Here is a 17,931-nt window from a genome sequence, read left to right as displayed (position 1 = left end):
TAATGTGCCCCTCTGGGGAGCAACCCTTTCCCAAGGGGCTGCCTCCCCCTTAAACCACACACACACTGATCCCTGGTGCCAAAGTGGTTTCTGCCCCCTTGTAGGCAGATGGGCCTAATAAAAAAAAAATAGGCCCATCTGCCCCAAGGGGGGCAGAAATGGTCAACAAAACCAAACACACACACCCCGATCCCTGGTTCTTAATGGTTTATGTCCACCTTGGGGGCAGATGGGCCTAAAAAAAATATTGGCCACCAGGGGAGAGACCCTTGCCTAAGGGGTTGCTCCCCCCTGTAAAAAAACAACAACAACAAAAAAACAAATTAGCACTGGTGTCTAGGCCGATCTGCCCCCAATCTGGGCAGAAATGGCCTTAAAACACAATGCCACCCTTGGGGAGCGACCCTTGCCCAAGGGGGGGCCCCCCTTCTTTGTTTACTAAAACAAAGTCCCTGGTGTCTAGTGGGCATTCCTGCAGCACGATCGCTATGCGATCGTGCTCCAGGAATGCTCAGAGAGACATGAAAGAAAAGGTAAAACCTTTCCATTCCTCACATGCCTCTCCGACCTGCCACCTTCCCCCGTCCGAGGAGAAACTAATCAGTTTCTGCTCTGGTCTCCAGTGCGATGAATGCGACCTCTGATGAGGTCAGCACACAATTGCTCACTGACGTCATCAGATGTCGGGGGTCTGGGGTGGCAGGGGAAGCAGTCCGGGTGCAGGACATAATGGTTACGTTCATGGCACCCCAGGGGTTAAATTCCCTTATGGCCACATGCTACCCCGTTCTTCTTCCTTCAGTGCTAATTTGGTTTTTCCTTTTTTCATTGAGGCGGATGACATGACACAAGCGCGTCATAAAATGTGATAGCAAGTGTTAGAAATTGAGTTTCTGGTTGGCAGAGATATACACGCTGTCCACGCAGGAACCACAATCCTAGTCAGGATAACTCACAAACGCACCCTAAATTAGCCTGTGCTCACCCCCTGGTAGCTTGGCACAAAGCAGACAGGCTTAAATTAAGAGGCAGTGTGTTAAACATTTGTGCAACACATCAGACAGTAAATCAGTGAAAACACCACACAAAGATATACCACATCTGGTTAGAAAAAAATGTAATGAAAAAAAAAGTCAAAAATCCAATAAGTAGAAGTAGAGATATGAATTTTTGAAGAAAAACTGAAATGTGCTTAAAAGAAAAAACTCCAACTGGGGCTATCTGGTCGTGCTGGACCGGGTCAAATCTGAAAAGTCAGGCCGACTGTGATGTAGCGTGGGTCTGATAGAGGAACCAACTTTGGCCTGCTGAAACAGTACCTTGTTTGCATCAACATCGAGGAGGAGCAGAGGAGGCGATGCTTCATCATTGTTCCTTGGGATGGAGTTGATGCATTGGATCAGAGCCTTGAAAAGTAGGAGATTTGTTAGGAGTGGAGGCAATGTGCCATGTAGTCAGAGATGCAATGTTACTAATCCTCGAAGTAGTGGCGATGTATCAGCTTCAATGGAGATGCACTGACTCTGAGCAGCTGACGGCGTTGATGCGTTGGTTTTGGACCAAAGCAGCACTTTATACCCACTTCCAAGGGCCCAGGACTGGATTGGCACAACTTGGCATGGCACAACTCACAGTTGGTAGAGTCGAGGTGCAGTAGGTGTTGTGTTGGAAGTCTTTTGTGTACCTGAGAATTCAGAAAACAGGAGGCAAGCCCTTGGAGTCACTTTGGTTCTTGGTTCAAGTGATGTGGGTCCAGTTCTTCTAACCCAGGCACATGCGGCAGTAGGTCAGCACAGCAAGAAAGCAGTTCTTCCAGAGCAGCAGTCCAGCAGACTAACTGTCCTTGTAGTTCTTATTCCTAGCAGTGTATCCATGGATGCAGAAGTGAACTGAAGTGATGGTGTCAGAGGTCCAGTGCTAATACCTAGTAATGCTTTTGAAGTAGACTCCAAAGAAGGGTCTTTGAAGAGCAGAGAGGTCCTCCCTTCACTACAGGGGGGGTATGCAGCCCTTTGTGTGGGGACAGGACACAAGTCTATTCAGCTGTAAGTGTGGCAGTGCTCAGCTCTCCCCCCCGTCCCACCCCCAACCCCCACCCCCATCAAGCCAGTTTATGGCCCATCGAGGCACATCAATTCACATTTAAGCTCCTATTGTGTGTGTGGCTGTCTAGTGGGAATACACACAAACCAGCTGTCACCCAACCGAGACATGCAGTCAGAGACAGAATGCAAGCACACAGGGCTAAGAGCAGGAAAATGGCAACTTTCTAAAAGTGGCATTTTCAAAATTGTAACAATAAATTTGACTTTGCCATTAAAGAGAAGTTACCATTACAATTCCATAAGTACCGAACAGTTACCAAACATGACAGACCCACCTTTTTTCAATTAGGAATTACAGCTTTTTAAATGTAATAAGGAATCCCCTATGTTATCCTGTGAGAGGGGTAGCCTCACAGTAGTGGGAGTTTTTCACTACTGGGACATGTAAAACTCAAAAGTACATGCGCTTCCTTTTACATACACAGCACCCTGTCATATGGGCTATTTAGGGCCTACATTGGACGACTTACTTGTAATAAAACGGGAGTTTAAGGCTTGCCAAGTGGTTTTAAACACCAAGTCAACATGGCAGTGCAATACTACATTCAGACTGCAGTGGCAGGCCAGGGATATGTTTTAAAGTGCTACTTAAGTGGGTGGCTCAATAAGTGCTGCAGGCCCACTGGTAGCATTTAATTTACAGGCCCTTGGTATATGGTATACCACTCTAGAAGGAACTGAAAAGTAAATTAAATGTCAGTTGGGAACATGCCAATCCAACCATGTTTTAGGGAGAGAGAACAAGGACTTTACCACTAGTTATCTGTAGTAAAGTTCACAGGGTCCTAAGGACAACAAAAACGAATTCAGCAAAAAGTGGAGTGAAAAAAGGCAAAACGTTTTGGGGTGACCCTGCAGAGGGGGCTATTACGAACAGCGGACAAGCCTTAATTGGCACTGTGGACTGTCACAGTGCCTTTGGTTGCTGGTTGTCCATGTGTCTGAAATAAGTAACTTGAGTTGTTCTGCACTGCCATGATTAAATACAAGATGATGATTACTTATATGTAGACATAGAGCTCAGAGATGCTCCATTATAAATATAACTCTCACATATTAATGCTTTATTAGTGGGAAAGATGTAATCAGTACTAGATAAAATTGCTCCAGAATGATTCAGTACAAATGTTTGGATTAAAAGATGTGTGCTTTCAAACATTAGAAAATACAAATTCTTCAAATTTTGGAATACCTTGGTGTTCCTTGCATAGCAGAAGTGCAACCAGCAGTCTGCAGTATGCAATTGTAGTGGTTTTTTACAGTTAAGCAGTATAAAGTGTTCTTCTAAATCCCTTTTAATGTATTATATGTCCTGAAACTGCTTTGATATGATTGTGAAACGAATTTCTAAATTGTTATGGCTTTTTAACTTGCATATTCACAAATTTCGCGATTTTAATGCAAGCTATTTATCACTTTGTAAAGTTATGCTCAAATAATGTATCACATTTATTTTGATTTAATTACATTTATTTTGGATTAGCCATTTCTAAACAGAAAGACACTATTCATTAACTACTAAAAGAAAATTTAAGTCGGTTGTTGTGATGTTGCGGTTTCTATTTTATGATAATCTTAATTACTGAAAAATTTGTCTTCAGATCTGCGAGTCTCCAAAACCATGTGAAATCGATCCAGTAAGGTTAAAAGAAGGGGATAATGTAGACATTCACAAGGTGGGTATTGAACGTAGTTCACATCTTTTTGCTTCTCTTGTGGTCTTACTGTGTAACAGACGAATTTGTGTTTGATATTATACTCTAAATACATGTTTAGCAGTTCCTTAGCATTAATAGTCTAATGGCCTTGGCTTGATTCACCCAAGCCATTTGTACACCTGTGTTCAACTTAAATGCACAAATGGGATGATATATGAGAGCAAATTCAAATTTGCAAAGTACAGAACCCGAATTTACCCTCGTAAATTTGATTTCAACCCCGCATAATATTACACCATAATGTAACATTAAGTTAGAGTGCATCAGCTGTCACAAGGTGGGGATAGCGATGGGTCTTCCAGCGCGTGAATGCCTGGCTAAATAGGTAAATACCCTGCAGTACTTGCAACCATTTTGCCAAGCGCATTCACGCCGTGGATACAATCATTTGCCCATTCCAGAATGGGAATAGAGATGGCATTCCCCTCAGATTGATGGGGGTGTAATCGAAGGAGTTCTCCATAAGGAAAATATTTTCCATGTGCAGAAAAAAGTAGCAAGCTCATTTGTAATAGGCTGAAGATTTTTTGTGAGCAAACCTACACATGTATATTTGCTCGTGCAAAAATTAAATTCACAAATGAATTCCTGGCGTAGTGTTGGGGAAAACTGCAACAGTCACAGCGAGAAAAAGTCAGAAAAGTAGTCCCAATGTAGGAATCAACCTTTGAGAGAAGTGTCTCTGAAAAGAACATGACTGCTGAATCAAATTAATAACATCCCTCAATTAATGGAATCCTCTTCCCTCCTCACACTATTTTATCAACTGGGAGACTGTGCCTGGGGAAATGTTAGGAGGGCTTGCCTTCAAGAAGGAATAAACCAGGTCTAGACTAAAAACCTTTGAAACGTTTTTCAGTAGGAGACTTTGTTAATTGTTTTTCAAATATTTTGGTGGGTATTACTAAACAGAATAGCTCAATATTTTTGGGAGGTGGAGTTCAACCGTAAAAGGTATAACTTTCTAACATGATGACTCAGTAGCATCCTTAACTCGTATGCTAGTGTACCTTGCCCATATGGTTTTAGGCATGCCTCATCGCTTTCCGTGCTCTTTGATCCGGTTTGTGGTCTTACTTTGCTCCATCAGTAAATTGAGAAGTCGAGCTAGTGAGCCTGCTCCACCCTTCATTTCACTAAGGGGAAAATGATATCCGGAATGACACATAGCAGGTCCAAAAAAATTAACAAACAATTGTTTGTACTTTTTTCTCTACTTTTAAGTGGTTGATGGGGATTATCCACCCTCAGCATAAGCAAGGATGGAGCCAGCACAACAGTGCTGCTAAAGGAGAACACCTTTCTTTTTCAGGGGGCACCTGAAGATGCATACTCCTGCCACTAAGTCAAGGCTGCTGCTTAATTTGGGCGGGGTGCTGGAAATCATATTTCCCCTAGTTGCTGGTTACTCATTCACACATTATGAACCTTCTACTGAGTGATGAATCCATAATCACAAGAATGGACAGTAAACACCCATTATTTCCCACAGGCTCTCATAATAAGATTGAAGAAGAATTAACAGCCCTTAATGCCTGGCTTCTAGTGGGCAATAAGACTAGTCACACCATTCCCATATTTTCACCCACATACACAAACATTGCAAATATCTACTGTGTCCCTGCTCCACACTTTAGTGAACATAGAATGCAGAAACTTTACAGCATTTAATGCTGTCATTTCAAGATTTGATTGCTCAGTAAACCTCTTCATACCATACAGTGTTAATTAATGTTGCCCTTCTTATAGCTGTAATCGAGGTCTAACGCATCTGTTGTGTTATATAATATATTTATTAATGTGGAACACGTGTTCCTGAACACATATCTGGTTTACTCCATTTACCATATTGCCAAAGCACATGCTCTTCTTTCTGATCACCTTCTCTGAAGTGGATAAACAAGCCTGTTCATGACTGATGAAAAAAACTAGTCCAAATATGAAATTGAGACTAACATGTTCTTGTGTTTTTTCTCAGGAAAATCTTCGCTGCTATGTAGACAAAGTATTTGGTGCAATTGTGCATTCAAGTATGAGCTGTCCCACTTTAATGTGCGATATTTTTTATTCTCTGAGACGAATGGCCTCCAAACGATTTCCTAGTAAGTGCATTTTAAAATTGTTTAGTGAGCTGCAGTTTCTGTCCTTTGTTGTGTGGTGCCATTTTACCTGTATTTGTTTGGCTGCCCCTATGAAAGATCTAGCAAGTGTGCTGTGCCTGTTGTTCAGCAGTGCATTTTATTTCGTAAATATTTGACAACTCTGCCTGGGCCTCCTTGTCCTTAACGTTACCAGATGACTCCATGCCATCAGTTAAACCAGCATAGGGATTTGCTTTTACTGATCACCTATTTTTAAGCCTGCTGAAAGGAAAGCCCAGAGAAGGAAAATTGTATCCCCAATAACATGGAGTTATCTGGTAATCTTACTTTTAGATTACTTCACTCCAAACGTCTTGCTGTGTAAGCTTCCTTGTCAATATAGTCACTTAAAGACGTGTTCTTGTCTCTGTTCTCCATTTTAATTTGTTCATCATATTAATTATTTTCTAAGAATACTACGTTTACTTTAGTGCAGAATTTGGGAGAATAGAAAAGTAAGTGTAAGGGTCAATTTGAAGTGCCACTATCTTGCAAGCTTTCAAAATTAAAATGATGTTAGTAACATCATATATATATATGTTCGGTGGCATGTGTAGCTGCAGATACACATGCTGTGCACATCCCGCCATCTGGTGTTGGGCTCGGAGTGTTACAAGTTGTTTTTCTTCGAAGAAGTCTTTTCGAGTCACGAGATCGAGGGACTCCTCCCATTTCGGCTCCATTGCGCATGGGCGTCGACTCCATCTTAGATTGTTTTTTTTCCGCCATCGGGTTCGGACGTGTTACTTTTCGCTCCGTGTTTCGGGTCGGAAAGTTAGTTAGAATCTCGGAAAAATCGTCGGTATTGTTTGCGTTCGGTATCGGGTTAGTTATAACAGATCGACACCGACTTTTGAAGAGCTCCTGTGGCCCTTCGGGGTTTTTCCGATTCCCCCCGTCGGGGCCTGGTCGGCCCGGCCACGTGTCTCTTCAAGGCTGATGGAACGGACCCCATTCCGCTTCTGCACAAAATGCCATAACAAGTATCCATATACAGATCAGCATCTGGTCTGTAACTTGTGTCTGTCTCCAGAGCACAAGGAGGATACCTGTGAAGCCTGTCGAGCGTTTCGGTCGAGGAAGACATTAAGAGACCGAAGAGCAAGAAGACTGCAGATGGCGTCGGCGCCGACAGGACAAGGGCGTTTCCAGGAGGAAGAAGAAAGCTTTTCCATCCATGAATCGGACTCGGACGAGCTCGATCCCGAAGAAACGCGAAAACCGTGAGTAAGACGTCGAAACATAAAACTCACGAGAAGACAACAAAAGCCCAGGGGACGCCACCGCCAACAGGCCATGGCTTAACCCGAAAAATAGGTGACCGATCATCGGCACCGAAAAAGGGCACGCTGGTGGCGAAATCATCCGACTCCGGTTGAGATACCGCCTCACAGCAATCTCGGGCTCGAGATAGTGGCTCCGAGCAGGTTCGGCACCGAGACAGCGGCACCGAAATGAGTCGGCACCGAGAGACCACGACGCCGAAAACAAAAAAGGTTTCGTCGGAACCGAAAAAAGTAGCCGAAAAGGTTTCGATACAGAAACATCCGGCTTCGGAACTGAAATCAGGTTCCTACCCAGAGGAACAAGGACTGTCCTCACAAATGAAAAAACATACATTTGGACAGGAATTAGAGACAATGGAGCCGGACTACACCCAAAGACGGCTCCACATCCAAAAAGAAACGGGAAAGATCAGCACTCTCCCTCCTATTAGGATGAAATGCAAACTTGCCTTCCAGGAGAAAGACAAGCAGCCACAGGCAAAGGTGGCTAAACAAGTAACCCCACCACCATCTCCACAATGCTCTCCGCAACCATCACCGGTAGCCACTCCACCTATGATGCAATCCCCGACCCACACAGGGATGAGTCAAGATGACCCTGACGCATGGGACCTTTATGATGCACCAGTGTCAGATAATAGTCCTGACTGTTATCCAGCTAGACCGTCGCCACCAGAAGATAGTACAGCCTACGCACAAGTGGTGTCGAGGGCAGCGGCATTTCATAATGTCAGCCTACATGCAGAGCCCATTGAAGACGACTTTCTATTTAATACACTGTCGTCCACACACAGCCAGTACCAGAGTCTTCCCATGCTACCTGGGATGCTCAAACACTCCAAACAAGTGTTTCAGGAGCCTGTAAAAGGAAGGGCCATTACTCCAAGAGTGGAGAAAAAATATAAACCGCCACCAACAGACCCCGGGTACATCACACAACAGCTAACACCGGACTCAGTTGCAGTAGGGGCAGCTCGCAAAAGAGCAAACTCACATACTTCAGGAGATGCACCACCTCCAGATAAGGAAAGTCGCAAATTTGACGCAGCAGGCAGAAGGGTGGCGGCACAGGCAGCAAACCAGTGGCGTATTGCAAATTCACAGGCTTTGTTGGCCAGATATGATAGGGCTCATTGGGACGAAATGCAACATTTTATAGAACATTGGCCCAAGGAGTTCCACAAAAGAGCACAGCAAGTAGTTGAAGAAGGACAGAGTATCTCCAACAATCAGATGCGGTCAGCAATGGATGCTGCAGACACAGTTGCTAGAACTGTCAACACAGCAGTGACAATAAGGAGACATGCATGGCTGCGTACATCAGGATTTAAACCAGAAATACAGCAAGCTGTGCTCAATATGCCATTTAACGGACAGCAGTTGTTTGGGCCGGAGGTGGACACTGCTATCGAAAAACTTAAGAAGGACACTGACACGGCCAAAGCCATGGGCGCACTCTACTCCCCACAGAGCAGAGGCACATTTCGAAAAACACAGTTTCGAGGGGGGTTTCGAGGGCAAAGCACAGAACCCACAACCTCACAAACAAGGCCCACTTATCAGAGCCAATATCTGCGTGGACGTTTTCGGGGACAATACAGAGGGGGACAGTTCCAAAAAAATAGAGGAAAGTTCCAAAGTCCCAAAACTCCTCAAAATAAGCAGTGACTTACAAGTCACACATCCCCAACACATAACACCTGTGGGGGGGGAGACTAAGCAAGTTTTACAAACATTGGGAGGAAATAACAACAGATACTTGGGTCCTGGCAATTATCCAGCATGGTTATTGCATAGAATTTCTCAAATTCCCTCCAAACGTCCAACCGAAAACACACAATGTCAAAACAACATATAGATCTTCTAGGACTAGAAGTTCAGGCGTTGCTACAAAAAGAAGCAATAGAATTAGTACCAAACCAACAGAAAGGAACAGGAGTTTACTCTCTGTACTTTCTCATACCCAAAAAAGACAAGAGTCTGAGACCTATATTAGATCTCAGAACATTAAATACCTACATCAAATCAGATCACTTTCACATGGTGACATTACAAGACGTAATCCCACTGCTCAAACAACAAGACTACATGACAACACTAGACCTAAAGGATGCATATTTCCATATACCGATACATCCTTCACACAGAAAGTACTTAAGGTTTGTATTCCAAGGGGTACACTACCAATTCAAGGTGTTGCCGTTCGGAATAACAACTGCACCAAGAGTTTTTACAAAATGCCTAGCAATCGTAGCTGCACATATCAGAAGGCAGCAAATACATGTGTTCCCGTACCTAGACGATTGGTTAATCAAAACAAACACGCTAGAACGGTGTTCACAACACACAAAGTATGTCATAGAAACCCTCCACAAACTAGGTTTCTCAATCAACTACACAAAGTCACACCTTCTGCCGTGTCAAACACAGCAATACTTAGGGGCGACAATCAACACAGCAAAAGGGATTGCCACGCCAAGCCCACAAAGGGTTCAGGCATTTCACAATGTAATACAGGCCATGTATCCAAATCAAAAATACAAGTCAAAAAGGTAATGAAACTCCTAGGCATGATGTCCTCATGCATAGCCATTGTCCCAAACGCAAGGTTGCACAAGCGGCCCTTACAACAGTGCTTAGCATCACAGTGGTCACAGGCACAGGGTCAAATTCTAGATCTGGTGTTGGTAGACCGCCAAACATACACCTCGCTTCAATGGTGGAACAGTATAAATTTAAACCAGGGGCGGCCTTTCCAAGACCCAGTGCCACAATACGTAATAACAACAGATGCCTCCATGATAGGGTGGGGAGCACACCTCAATCAGTACAGCATCCAAGAACAATGGGACACTCACCAAAAACACTTTCACATAAATCACTTAGAACTATTGGCAGTATTTCTAGTGCTGAAAGCATTTCAACCCATAATAAGCTACAAACACATTCTTGTCAAAACAGACAACATGACAACGATGTATTACCTAAACAAACAGGGAGGCACACACTCAACACAGTTGTGTCTCCTGGCACAGAAAATATGGCACTGGGCGATTCACAACCACATTCGCCTAATAGCACAATTTATTCCAGGAATTCAGAACCAGCTAGCGGACAATCTTTCTCGGGATCACCAACAGATCCACGAATGGGAGATTCACCCCCAAATACTGAATACTTACTTCCAAAGTTGGGGAACGCCACAAATAGATCTATTTTTCAACAAAGGAAAACGCGAAATGCCAAAACTTTGCATCCAGGTACCCACAAGATCAGTCTCAGGGCAATGCGTTATGGATGAGTTGGTCAGGGATATTTGCTTACGCTTTTCCCCCTCTCCCACTCCTTCCATTTCTAGTAAACAAGCTGAGTCAAAACAAACTCAAACTCATACTAATAGCACCAACATGAGCAAGGCAACCTTGGTACACAACACTACTTGACCTCTCAGTAGTGCCTCATGTCAAACTACCAAACATACCAGATCTGTTAACGCAACACAAACAACAGATCAGACACCCAAATCCAGCATCGCTGAATCTAGCAATCTGGCTCCTGAAGTCCTAGAGTTCGGACACTTAGACCTTACACAGGAATGTATGGAGGTCATAAAACAAGCTAGGAAACCTACCACTAGACATTGCTATGCAAATAAGTGGAAAAGATTTGTATATTACTGCCACAATAATCAAATTCAACCCTTACACACATCTGCCAAAGACATCGTAGGATACTTACTACATTTGTAAAAATCAAAGCTAGCTTTCTCTTCCATTAAAATACATCTTACAGCAATTTCAGCTTACCTGCAAATTACGCACTCAACTTCTCTGTTTAGAATACCAGTCATAAAAGCATTTATGGAAGGTCTAAAGAGAATTATACCACCAAGAACACCACCAGTTCCTTCATGGAACCTCAACATTGTCTTAACACGACTCATGGGTCCACCTTTTGAGCCCATGCACTCTTGTGAAATGCAATACTTAATATGGAAAGTTGCATTTTTAATTGCCATCACATCTTTAAGAAGAGTAAGTGAGATTCAAGCATTTACCATGCAAGAACCATTTATTCAGACACACAAGTATAAAGTAGTTCTACGAACAAATCCTACATTTTTACCAAAAGTCATATTACCGTTCCACTTAAATCAAACAGTAGAATTACCAGTGTTCTTCCCACAGCTAGACTCTGTAGCGGGAAGAGCACTACATATATTGGACATCAAAAGAGCGTTAATGTACTACATTGACAGAACAAAACTGATTCGCAAAACAAAACAATTATTTATTGCTTTCCAAAAACCTCATACAGGAAATCCAATTTCTAAGCAAGGCATTGCTAGATGGATAGTTAAGTGCATTCAAACCTGTTATCTTAAAGCTAAAAGAGAACTGCCTATTACACCAAAGGCACACTCAACTAGAAAGAAAGGTGCTACCACGGCCTTTCTAGGAAATATTCCAATGACAGAAATATGTAAGGCAGCTACATGGTCTACGCCTCATACATTTACCAAACACTACTGTGTAGACGTGCTCACAACACAGCAAGCCACAGTAGGCCAAGCAGTACTACGAACATTGTTTCAGACAACTTCAACTCCTACAGGTTGAACCACCGCTTTTGGGGAGATAACTGCTTACTAGTCTATGCACAGCATGTGTATCTGCAGCTACACACGCCACCGAACGGAAAATGTCACTTACCCAGTGTACATCTGTTCGTGGCATTAGTCGCTGCAGATTCACATGCGCCCACCAGCCTCCCCGGGAGCCTGTAGCCGTTTAGAAGTTGATCTTGAACATCTGTATATTTGTAAATATATATATTACTTTAAACTACATTATGTACATACGTATTCACTCCATTGCATGGGCACTATTACTAGCATATACAACTCCTACCTCACCCTCTGCGGGGGAAAACAATCTAAGATGGAGTCGACGCCCATGCACAATGGAGCCGAAATGGGAGGAGTCCCTCGATCTCGTGACTCGAAAAGACTTCTTCGAAGAAAAACAAATGTTCGATGGCATGTGTAGCTGCAGATACACATGCTGGGCATTATCCTGCCATCTAGTGTTGGGCTCGGAGTGTTACAAGTTGTTTTTCTTCAAAGAAGTCTTTTCGAGTCACGAGACCGAGGGACTCCTCCCTTTCAGCTCCATTGCGCATGGGCGTCTACTCCATCTTAGATTGTTTTCCCCGCAGAGGGTGCGGTAGGAGTTGTGAATATACTAAATGTGCCCATGCAATGGAGTAGGTATGTATGTACATAATGTGTATTAAAAAAATATTTATTTACAAATTTATAGTTTTTATCCAACTTCTAACGGCTACAGGCTCCCGGGGAGGTGGGAGGGCGCATATGAATCTGCAGCGTCTCATGCCACGAACAGCTGTACACTGGGTAAGTGACATTTTCCGTTCAATGGCATGTGTAGCTGCAGATACACATGCTGTGCATAGACTAATAAGCAGTAATCTCCCCAAAAGCGGTGGCTTAGCCTGTAGGAGTTGAAGTTGTTTGAAATAATGTTCTTAATACAGCCTGTCCTACTGTGGCTTGCTGTGTTGTTAGCACATCTACACAGTAATGCTTCGTGAATGTATGAGGCGTAGACCAGGTGGCTACCTTACCAATTTCTGTCATAGGTATATTTCCCAAAAAAGCCATTGTGGCGCCTTTTTTCCTAGTGGAATGTGCTCTTGGTGCAATAGGTGAATCTCTTTTTGCTTTAATATAGCAAGTTTGAATACATTTAACTATCCATCTGGCAATGCCTTGTTTGTTAAGTAATAGTTGCTGCTGTCAGCATGTTGTAATATTTTATTTTATCAGTTCTAGATTATAAGGAAATATTTAAAATGAATTGACATTTGTATTTTACATTACAATTTTCCTAATCATTTTCTTTCAAATAATTCTAAATGTTAATAGCTGTCCCTATACGTTACAATAGAAAGATCTCCACCTATATGTACAAAGTTGCTAGCAGTAAATTTATAAATACATTTGTAAATCATGTAGCAGACAGCTCCATTCCTTGATTTAAGGAAGTGTAGACATGATAGTCTACACTTGAAAATGGTGAATAGCAAAAAAGTGTACATTTACGTCTGGATGTATTAGTAATCTGTGGGGGCTGTCAACAAGTGTTGATTTTGCTGCTGACTTTTATGAAATTGTATTCAGTGTTGGTGGCTAGTAGCAACTGAAGCGGATTTCGAGTTTCTCAAAGATTTGTTTGGGTTGCAGGGGTGTAAAAGGGGGTGTTAAGTCTTTGATGTGCTAATAACCTTAGTGCCATTTCATTGATCTCTATGAAATGTTTGTCATACTTATGATATTTTGAAATTCACCAGGTATAGTTATCTGAAGTAACTAGAACTCTCACACTCAATCACATACTGCTTATTACCTCACAAATTGCATCACTCATGACATGTTCTAAAACAACTTTGATAATATCAATGTGACTTCTAAAATAAAATCATTGATGACACTGCTTGGCATGGTGAGGGTTACAGTTACTTCAGTTAATTATAACTGGTGAATTACAGTGTTTTTGAGTTTAAAATGATAGAATTTAACTGACATTTTCACCGAACTATAATTCACTAAACTTCTGTTTTTTTTCAGTGAAAGTTCTGTCATTGAATTATGCATGTAACATCTACAAATACATTTTCTGCACTGGGTTGTACAATCAAACTTAGAGCCACAGATAAAATCAGGATGTAAAGCACTTTCACTTGGAGATTGTTAATGCAGGGCTTTACAGCTCAGTTTTGAATAGAACAGAAAAGGTTTTACCATGCAGTATTTCCATTTTGATTATTCTATTACTGAATACTACAACCTCCCATCCTATTGCCAGTCTCATTTAGAAAGAACATAGCATCAGTGGAAATTTGGTGACGTTATTGGTACTCCATTGAAACCAACTGTGCTTCCCAGTGTGTACAAAAACTTAGGATTTGACCCAGGAGCCATGTAACATCCGCTCTAAAAAAAAATAACTACAGAGCAAACTGAATTTCAGATGTTTTTACCTGATAAAGACTTGTAGTTGCAGATTCCTTACCTTAGAATTTCCACCAGGCGTCAGTTTGGATCTGGAGATTTTTCTTCAAGCGGTACCACTGCATGCCGTTTGGTGGCGCCAGTAACCTCCGTAGTTGGTGTCGTGGTCACCGCATATGAAATCGCGGGTCGTATAAGTGCCACCTCGGTGTGCTGACTGTAGGAAGTTGGCCTGGTGTGTGGTGGACACCTATGGTGTTTGCGCCTTATACCATGACCAGGAAACCCCTATTAGTTAGTGAGACAGAGTCTAGGAAGCCAGGGATCTCTATTGGTAGCTGTGGTGAGCAGCCAAGACCTATCTAGGAGGAGCTTAAAGCACTTGCAATATCACAGCAGTCACACAGCAACTTATCAAACCTGAAAGGAACCACAGTGTTACAAAAATAAAGGTTATTTATATTACTATATTACTCTTGAGACAAAGCAGACTCTGTTTGAGCGCTTTAAGGAGTCCCGGGCTACGGCCTGGTCCTTTGGCCTTTCTGCAGCCTCTCACCCTCTCAGTGGAAATTTATATCAATAAAGCTAGTCCTAATGACACAATAAGGCTAAAGCGATTCTTAATAATAAAGATGTATAAATATTAGATCTTCTAATACAACAATAATGATAATAATCTGATAAACAAAAGAAACAATGTTGACGTGGCTCTATCAAAGTGGTACCGTAGGATTTCGGTGAGAATGTCTCTGGGGCTGCTAGGCCTCATGGCCTCATACATCCTGCTGGTGACACATGCCAGATGGCATATGCAGGCTCTGCAGTGGGACCTGAAGTTCCAGTAGGTGCAGCATCAGTGGAATCTCTCCGAAATGGTCCAGATCTCAGAGCGGATTGCGCAAGATCTGCAGTGGTGACTTTTGAGTCACGATTGGGTCAGAGGCAGATCCTTCCCCAACCAGATCTGACAGTAGCGACAGATGCGTTGCACCTAGAATGATGCAGCCACATAGGAGAGGCGGAGATCTGAGGCATCTGGTCTCCAGCGGAGTCTGATCTCCACATCCGTCTTTTGTAGCTCAGGGCGATCAGGTTGCATTGAAAACATCCCTTCCCTCATCACCAGGAGGTCGCCCCTTGGAGGAGGAGACAGAGGGGGCACTCAGCAACACAGAGCAGACAGCACCCGCAGAAGTACTTGAACACTGGTTCAAGAAAACTGAGCACGGCGGTCGTCTCAACACTACAAAGGAGGGTCCCACGAAGCCGGTGGTCAACTCAGCAAGTTGCACAATGCAGGATGGAGTGCTGGGGGCCTGGGCTATGCTGTGCACGAAGGATTCCTTGCAAAAGTGCGCAGCTTCAGTTCACGCAGTACACAGGATTACTGTCTGGCGTGGGGAGGCAAGGACTTAGCTCCACCAAATTTAAACAGATGGACCACTGTACTGTCGGGGTCACTTGGATCCAGCTCCTGTGTTCCAGGGACCACGCTCGTCACGATGAGAGGGTATCCAGAGGACCGGTGAAGCAGAAGTTTGGTGCCTGCGTTAGCAGGGGGAAGATTCCGTCGACCCACTGGAGATTTCTTCTTGGCTTCCAGTGCAGGGTGAAGGCAGACAGCCCCCAGAGAATGCACTACCAGGAAACAGTCACGAAAGCCAGCAGGATTAGGCGCTACAATGTCGCTGATAGTCTTCTCGCTACTTTGTTGCAGTTTTGCAGGCTTCCTAGAGAAGTCAGCAGTCGATCCTTGGCAAAAGCGAAGAGGGAGATGCAGAGGAACTCTGGTGAGCTCTTGCATTCGTTATCTGTTGAGAAGCCCACAGGAGAGACCCTAAATAGCCCTCACAGGAGGATTGGTCACCTAGTCAGGTAAGCACCTATCAGGAGGGGTCTCTGACGTCACCTGCCGGCACTGGACACACTGGAGGAGCTCTGGGCACCACCCCTGGGGTGGTGATGGACAGGGGAGTGGTCACTTCCCTTACCTTTGTCCAGTTTCGCACCAGAGCAGGGGCTGGGGGATCCCTGAACCGGTGTAGACTGGTTTATGCAAGGAGGGCACCATCTGTGCCTTTCAGAGCATTCCCAGAGGCCAGGAGAGGCTACTCCTCTCAGGCCCTTAACACCTATTTCCAAAGAGAGAGGGTGTAACACTCTCTCTCAGAGGAAATCCTTTGTTCTGCCTTCCTGGGACTGGGCTGCCCAGACCCCAGGAGGGCAGAAGCCTGTCTGTGGGTTGGCAGCAGCAGTAGCTGCAGTGAAAACCCCAGTGAGCTAGTTTGGCAGTACCCGGGGTACATGCTGGAGCCCCGGGGATGCATGGGATTGGCACCCCAATACCAGATTTGGCATGGGGGGGGGAAATTCCATGATGTTAGGCATGTTACATGGCCATGTTCGGAGTTACCATTGTGAAGTTACATATAGGTATTGACCTATATGTAGTGCACACGTGGGGGCGTGGCCAAGATGGCGACCGGAGCAGCAGCATAATCTGCAGCTCTGATCCCAGCTGTGCAAAATCTCCTGTTACATTAGCGATCCCCGATTAATATTGGTGGATCGCATGTCTCCCTGCTGACCTGGCACCACTAGAGCAGCCCCGAAGACTAGCCCGCGCGGAGGCTCCGCTGGGCCGGATGGTGGTGCGCGGGGCCTGAGGCAGGCTGATTGACGGAGGGGCCCACGGTGTTGAGGAGAGGTGCTGCGCGGGGAGGCGTGTACCTGGTGCGGTGGAGGCCGGGGTGCCCTCCGTTTGCCGTGCGCCGTCTTGACTGCTGGTGGGGATGCCTCGCTCTGAGCTGGGACCCGGGCGGGGCCGTGTAGCAGGCCGCGTGCGACAGTGATGAGGTGCCATGTGGAGAAGCCGGCTGATCGCGCTGCGTGGCACGGACGATAAGGGCCCTGGGGCATACGGCCTGACACGATCCTTGGCGGGGATCGCTGAGCGCAGGTCCCCTGGCCGGAGGGAGCACAAGGACACTGTTACACCACTGGTACGTGCCGTGGCTCGAAAATCCTGAGCGGCGGCCGGGTTTGTGGTCGCAACGGGGGGGACCTTGGGCATCTAGCCCTACACCTATACCTGTTGCCTATCGGGCTCATAACCGGCCTAGAGAGCGTTGACTGGAGCACCAGGCACTACCTTCAATCTCTGAGAGGAAGACTGAGCTTTATACTCCCAAGGGTGCGCTGGCTGCCATGTGCTGAGCGGATACTTGGTAGGAGCACACGTGGCGGGGAGACCACAGAAATCTGCTGCAACTGTGAGTACGCAGACACAAAATTCTATGCATTGCATGATCCCTTTCTCGCACCATTGACCTGCGGGAATGCAAGCTTGCTGCAGCGACCAAATGGGCAAATCAAAATTGGCGAAAGCACCTACTGGGGCCAAGAGTATCCCGGATGCCCCAACTATGGAGCAAGACACCACTGCTCAGACGTTGCGGCAGATGGAACTCACACTGCGCAATCATACTTCGCAATTTGACAAGGTTCTGCAGGCTATCGTAGAGACCAGAACTACTCCGTAAGCACAGATTGGTGCAGTGGTAGCGGACATCAGGCTACTCAGAGTCGATCAACGTGTGCTGGCGGACCGGGTCTCGGAGACACAAAAGGACCTGGGTGGATTAG

At 44.8% G+C, this 17,931-nt stretch overlaps 1 protein-coding gene across 1 annotated transcript in view; it reads left to right on the top strand.

The window, feature by feature from the left end:
- The window catches only part of RASA2 (RAS p21 protein activator 2), a 461,891-nt gene that overhangs the window by 295,311 nt on the left and 148,649 nt on the right, over positions 1 to 17,931 (top strand). The window contains exons 13-14 of the mRNA XM_069213940.1: positions 3,707 to 3,781; positions 5,802 to 5,925. Coding sequence (XP_069070041.1) covers positions 3,707 to 3,781; positions 5,802 to 5,925 — 199 coding nt within the window. The remainder of the gene's footprint in view (positions 1 to 3,706; positions 3,782 to 5,801; positions 5,926 to 17,931) is intronic.

Source organism: Pleurodeles waltl, chromosome 11 (genome assembly GCF_031143425.1).
Source record: "Pleurodeles waltl isolate 20211129_DDA chromosome 11, aPleWal1.hap1.20221129, whole genome shotgun sequence".
In the NCBI taxonomy this organism is placed as follows: Eukaryota; Metazoa; Chordata; class Amphibia; order Caudata; family Salamandridae; genus Pleurodeles; species Pleurodeles waltl.
The sequence above is the reverse complement of the archived record's forward strand: the minus strand, read 5'-3'. Positions and strand labels throughout refer to the sequence as shown.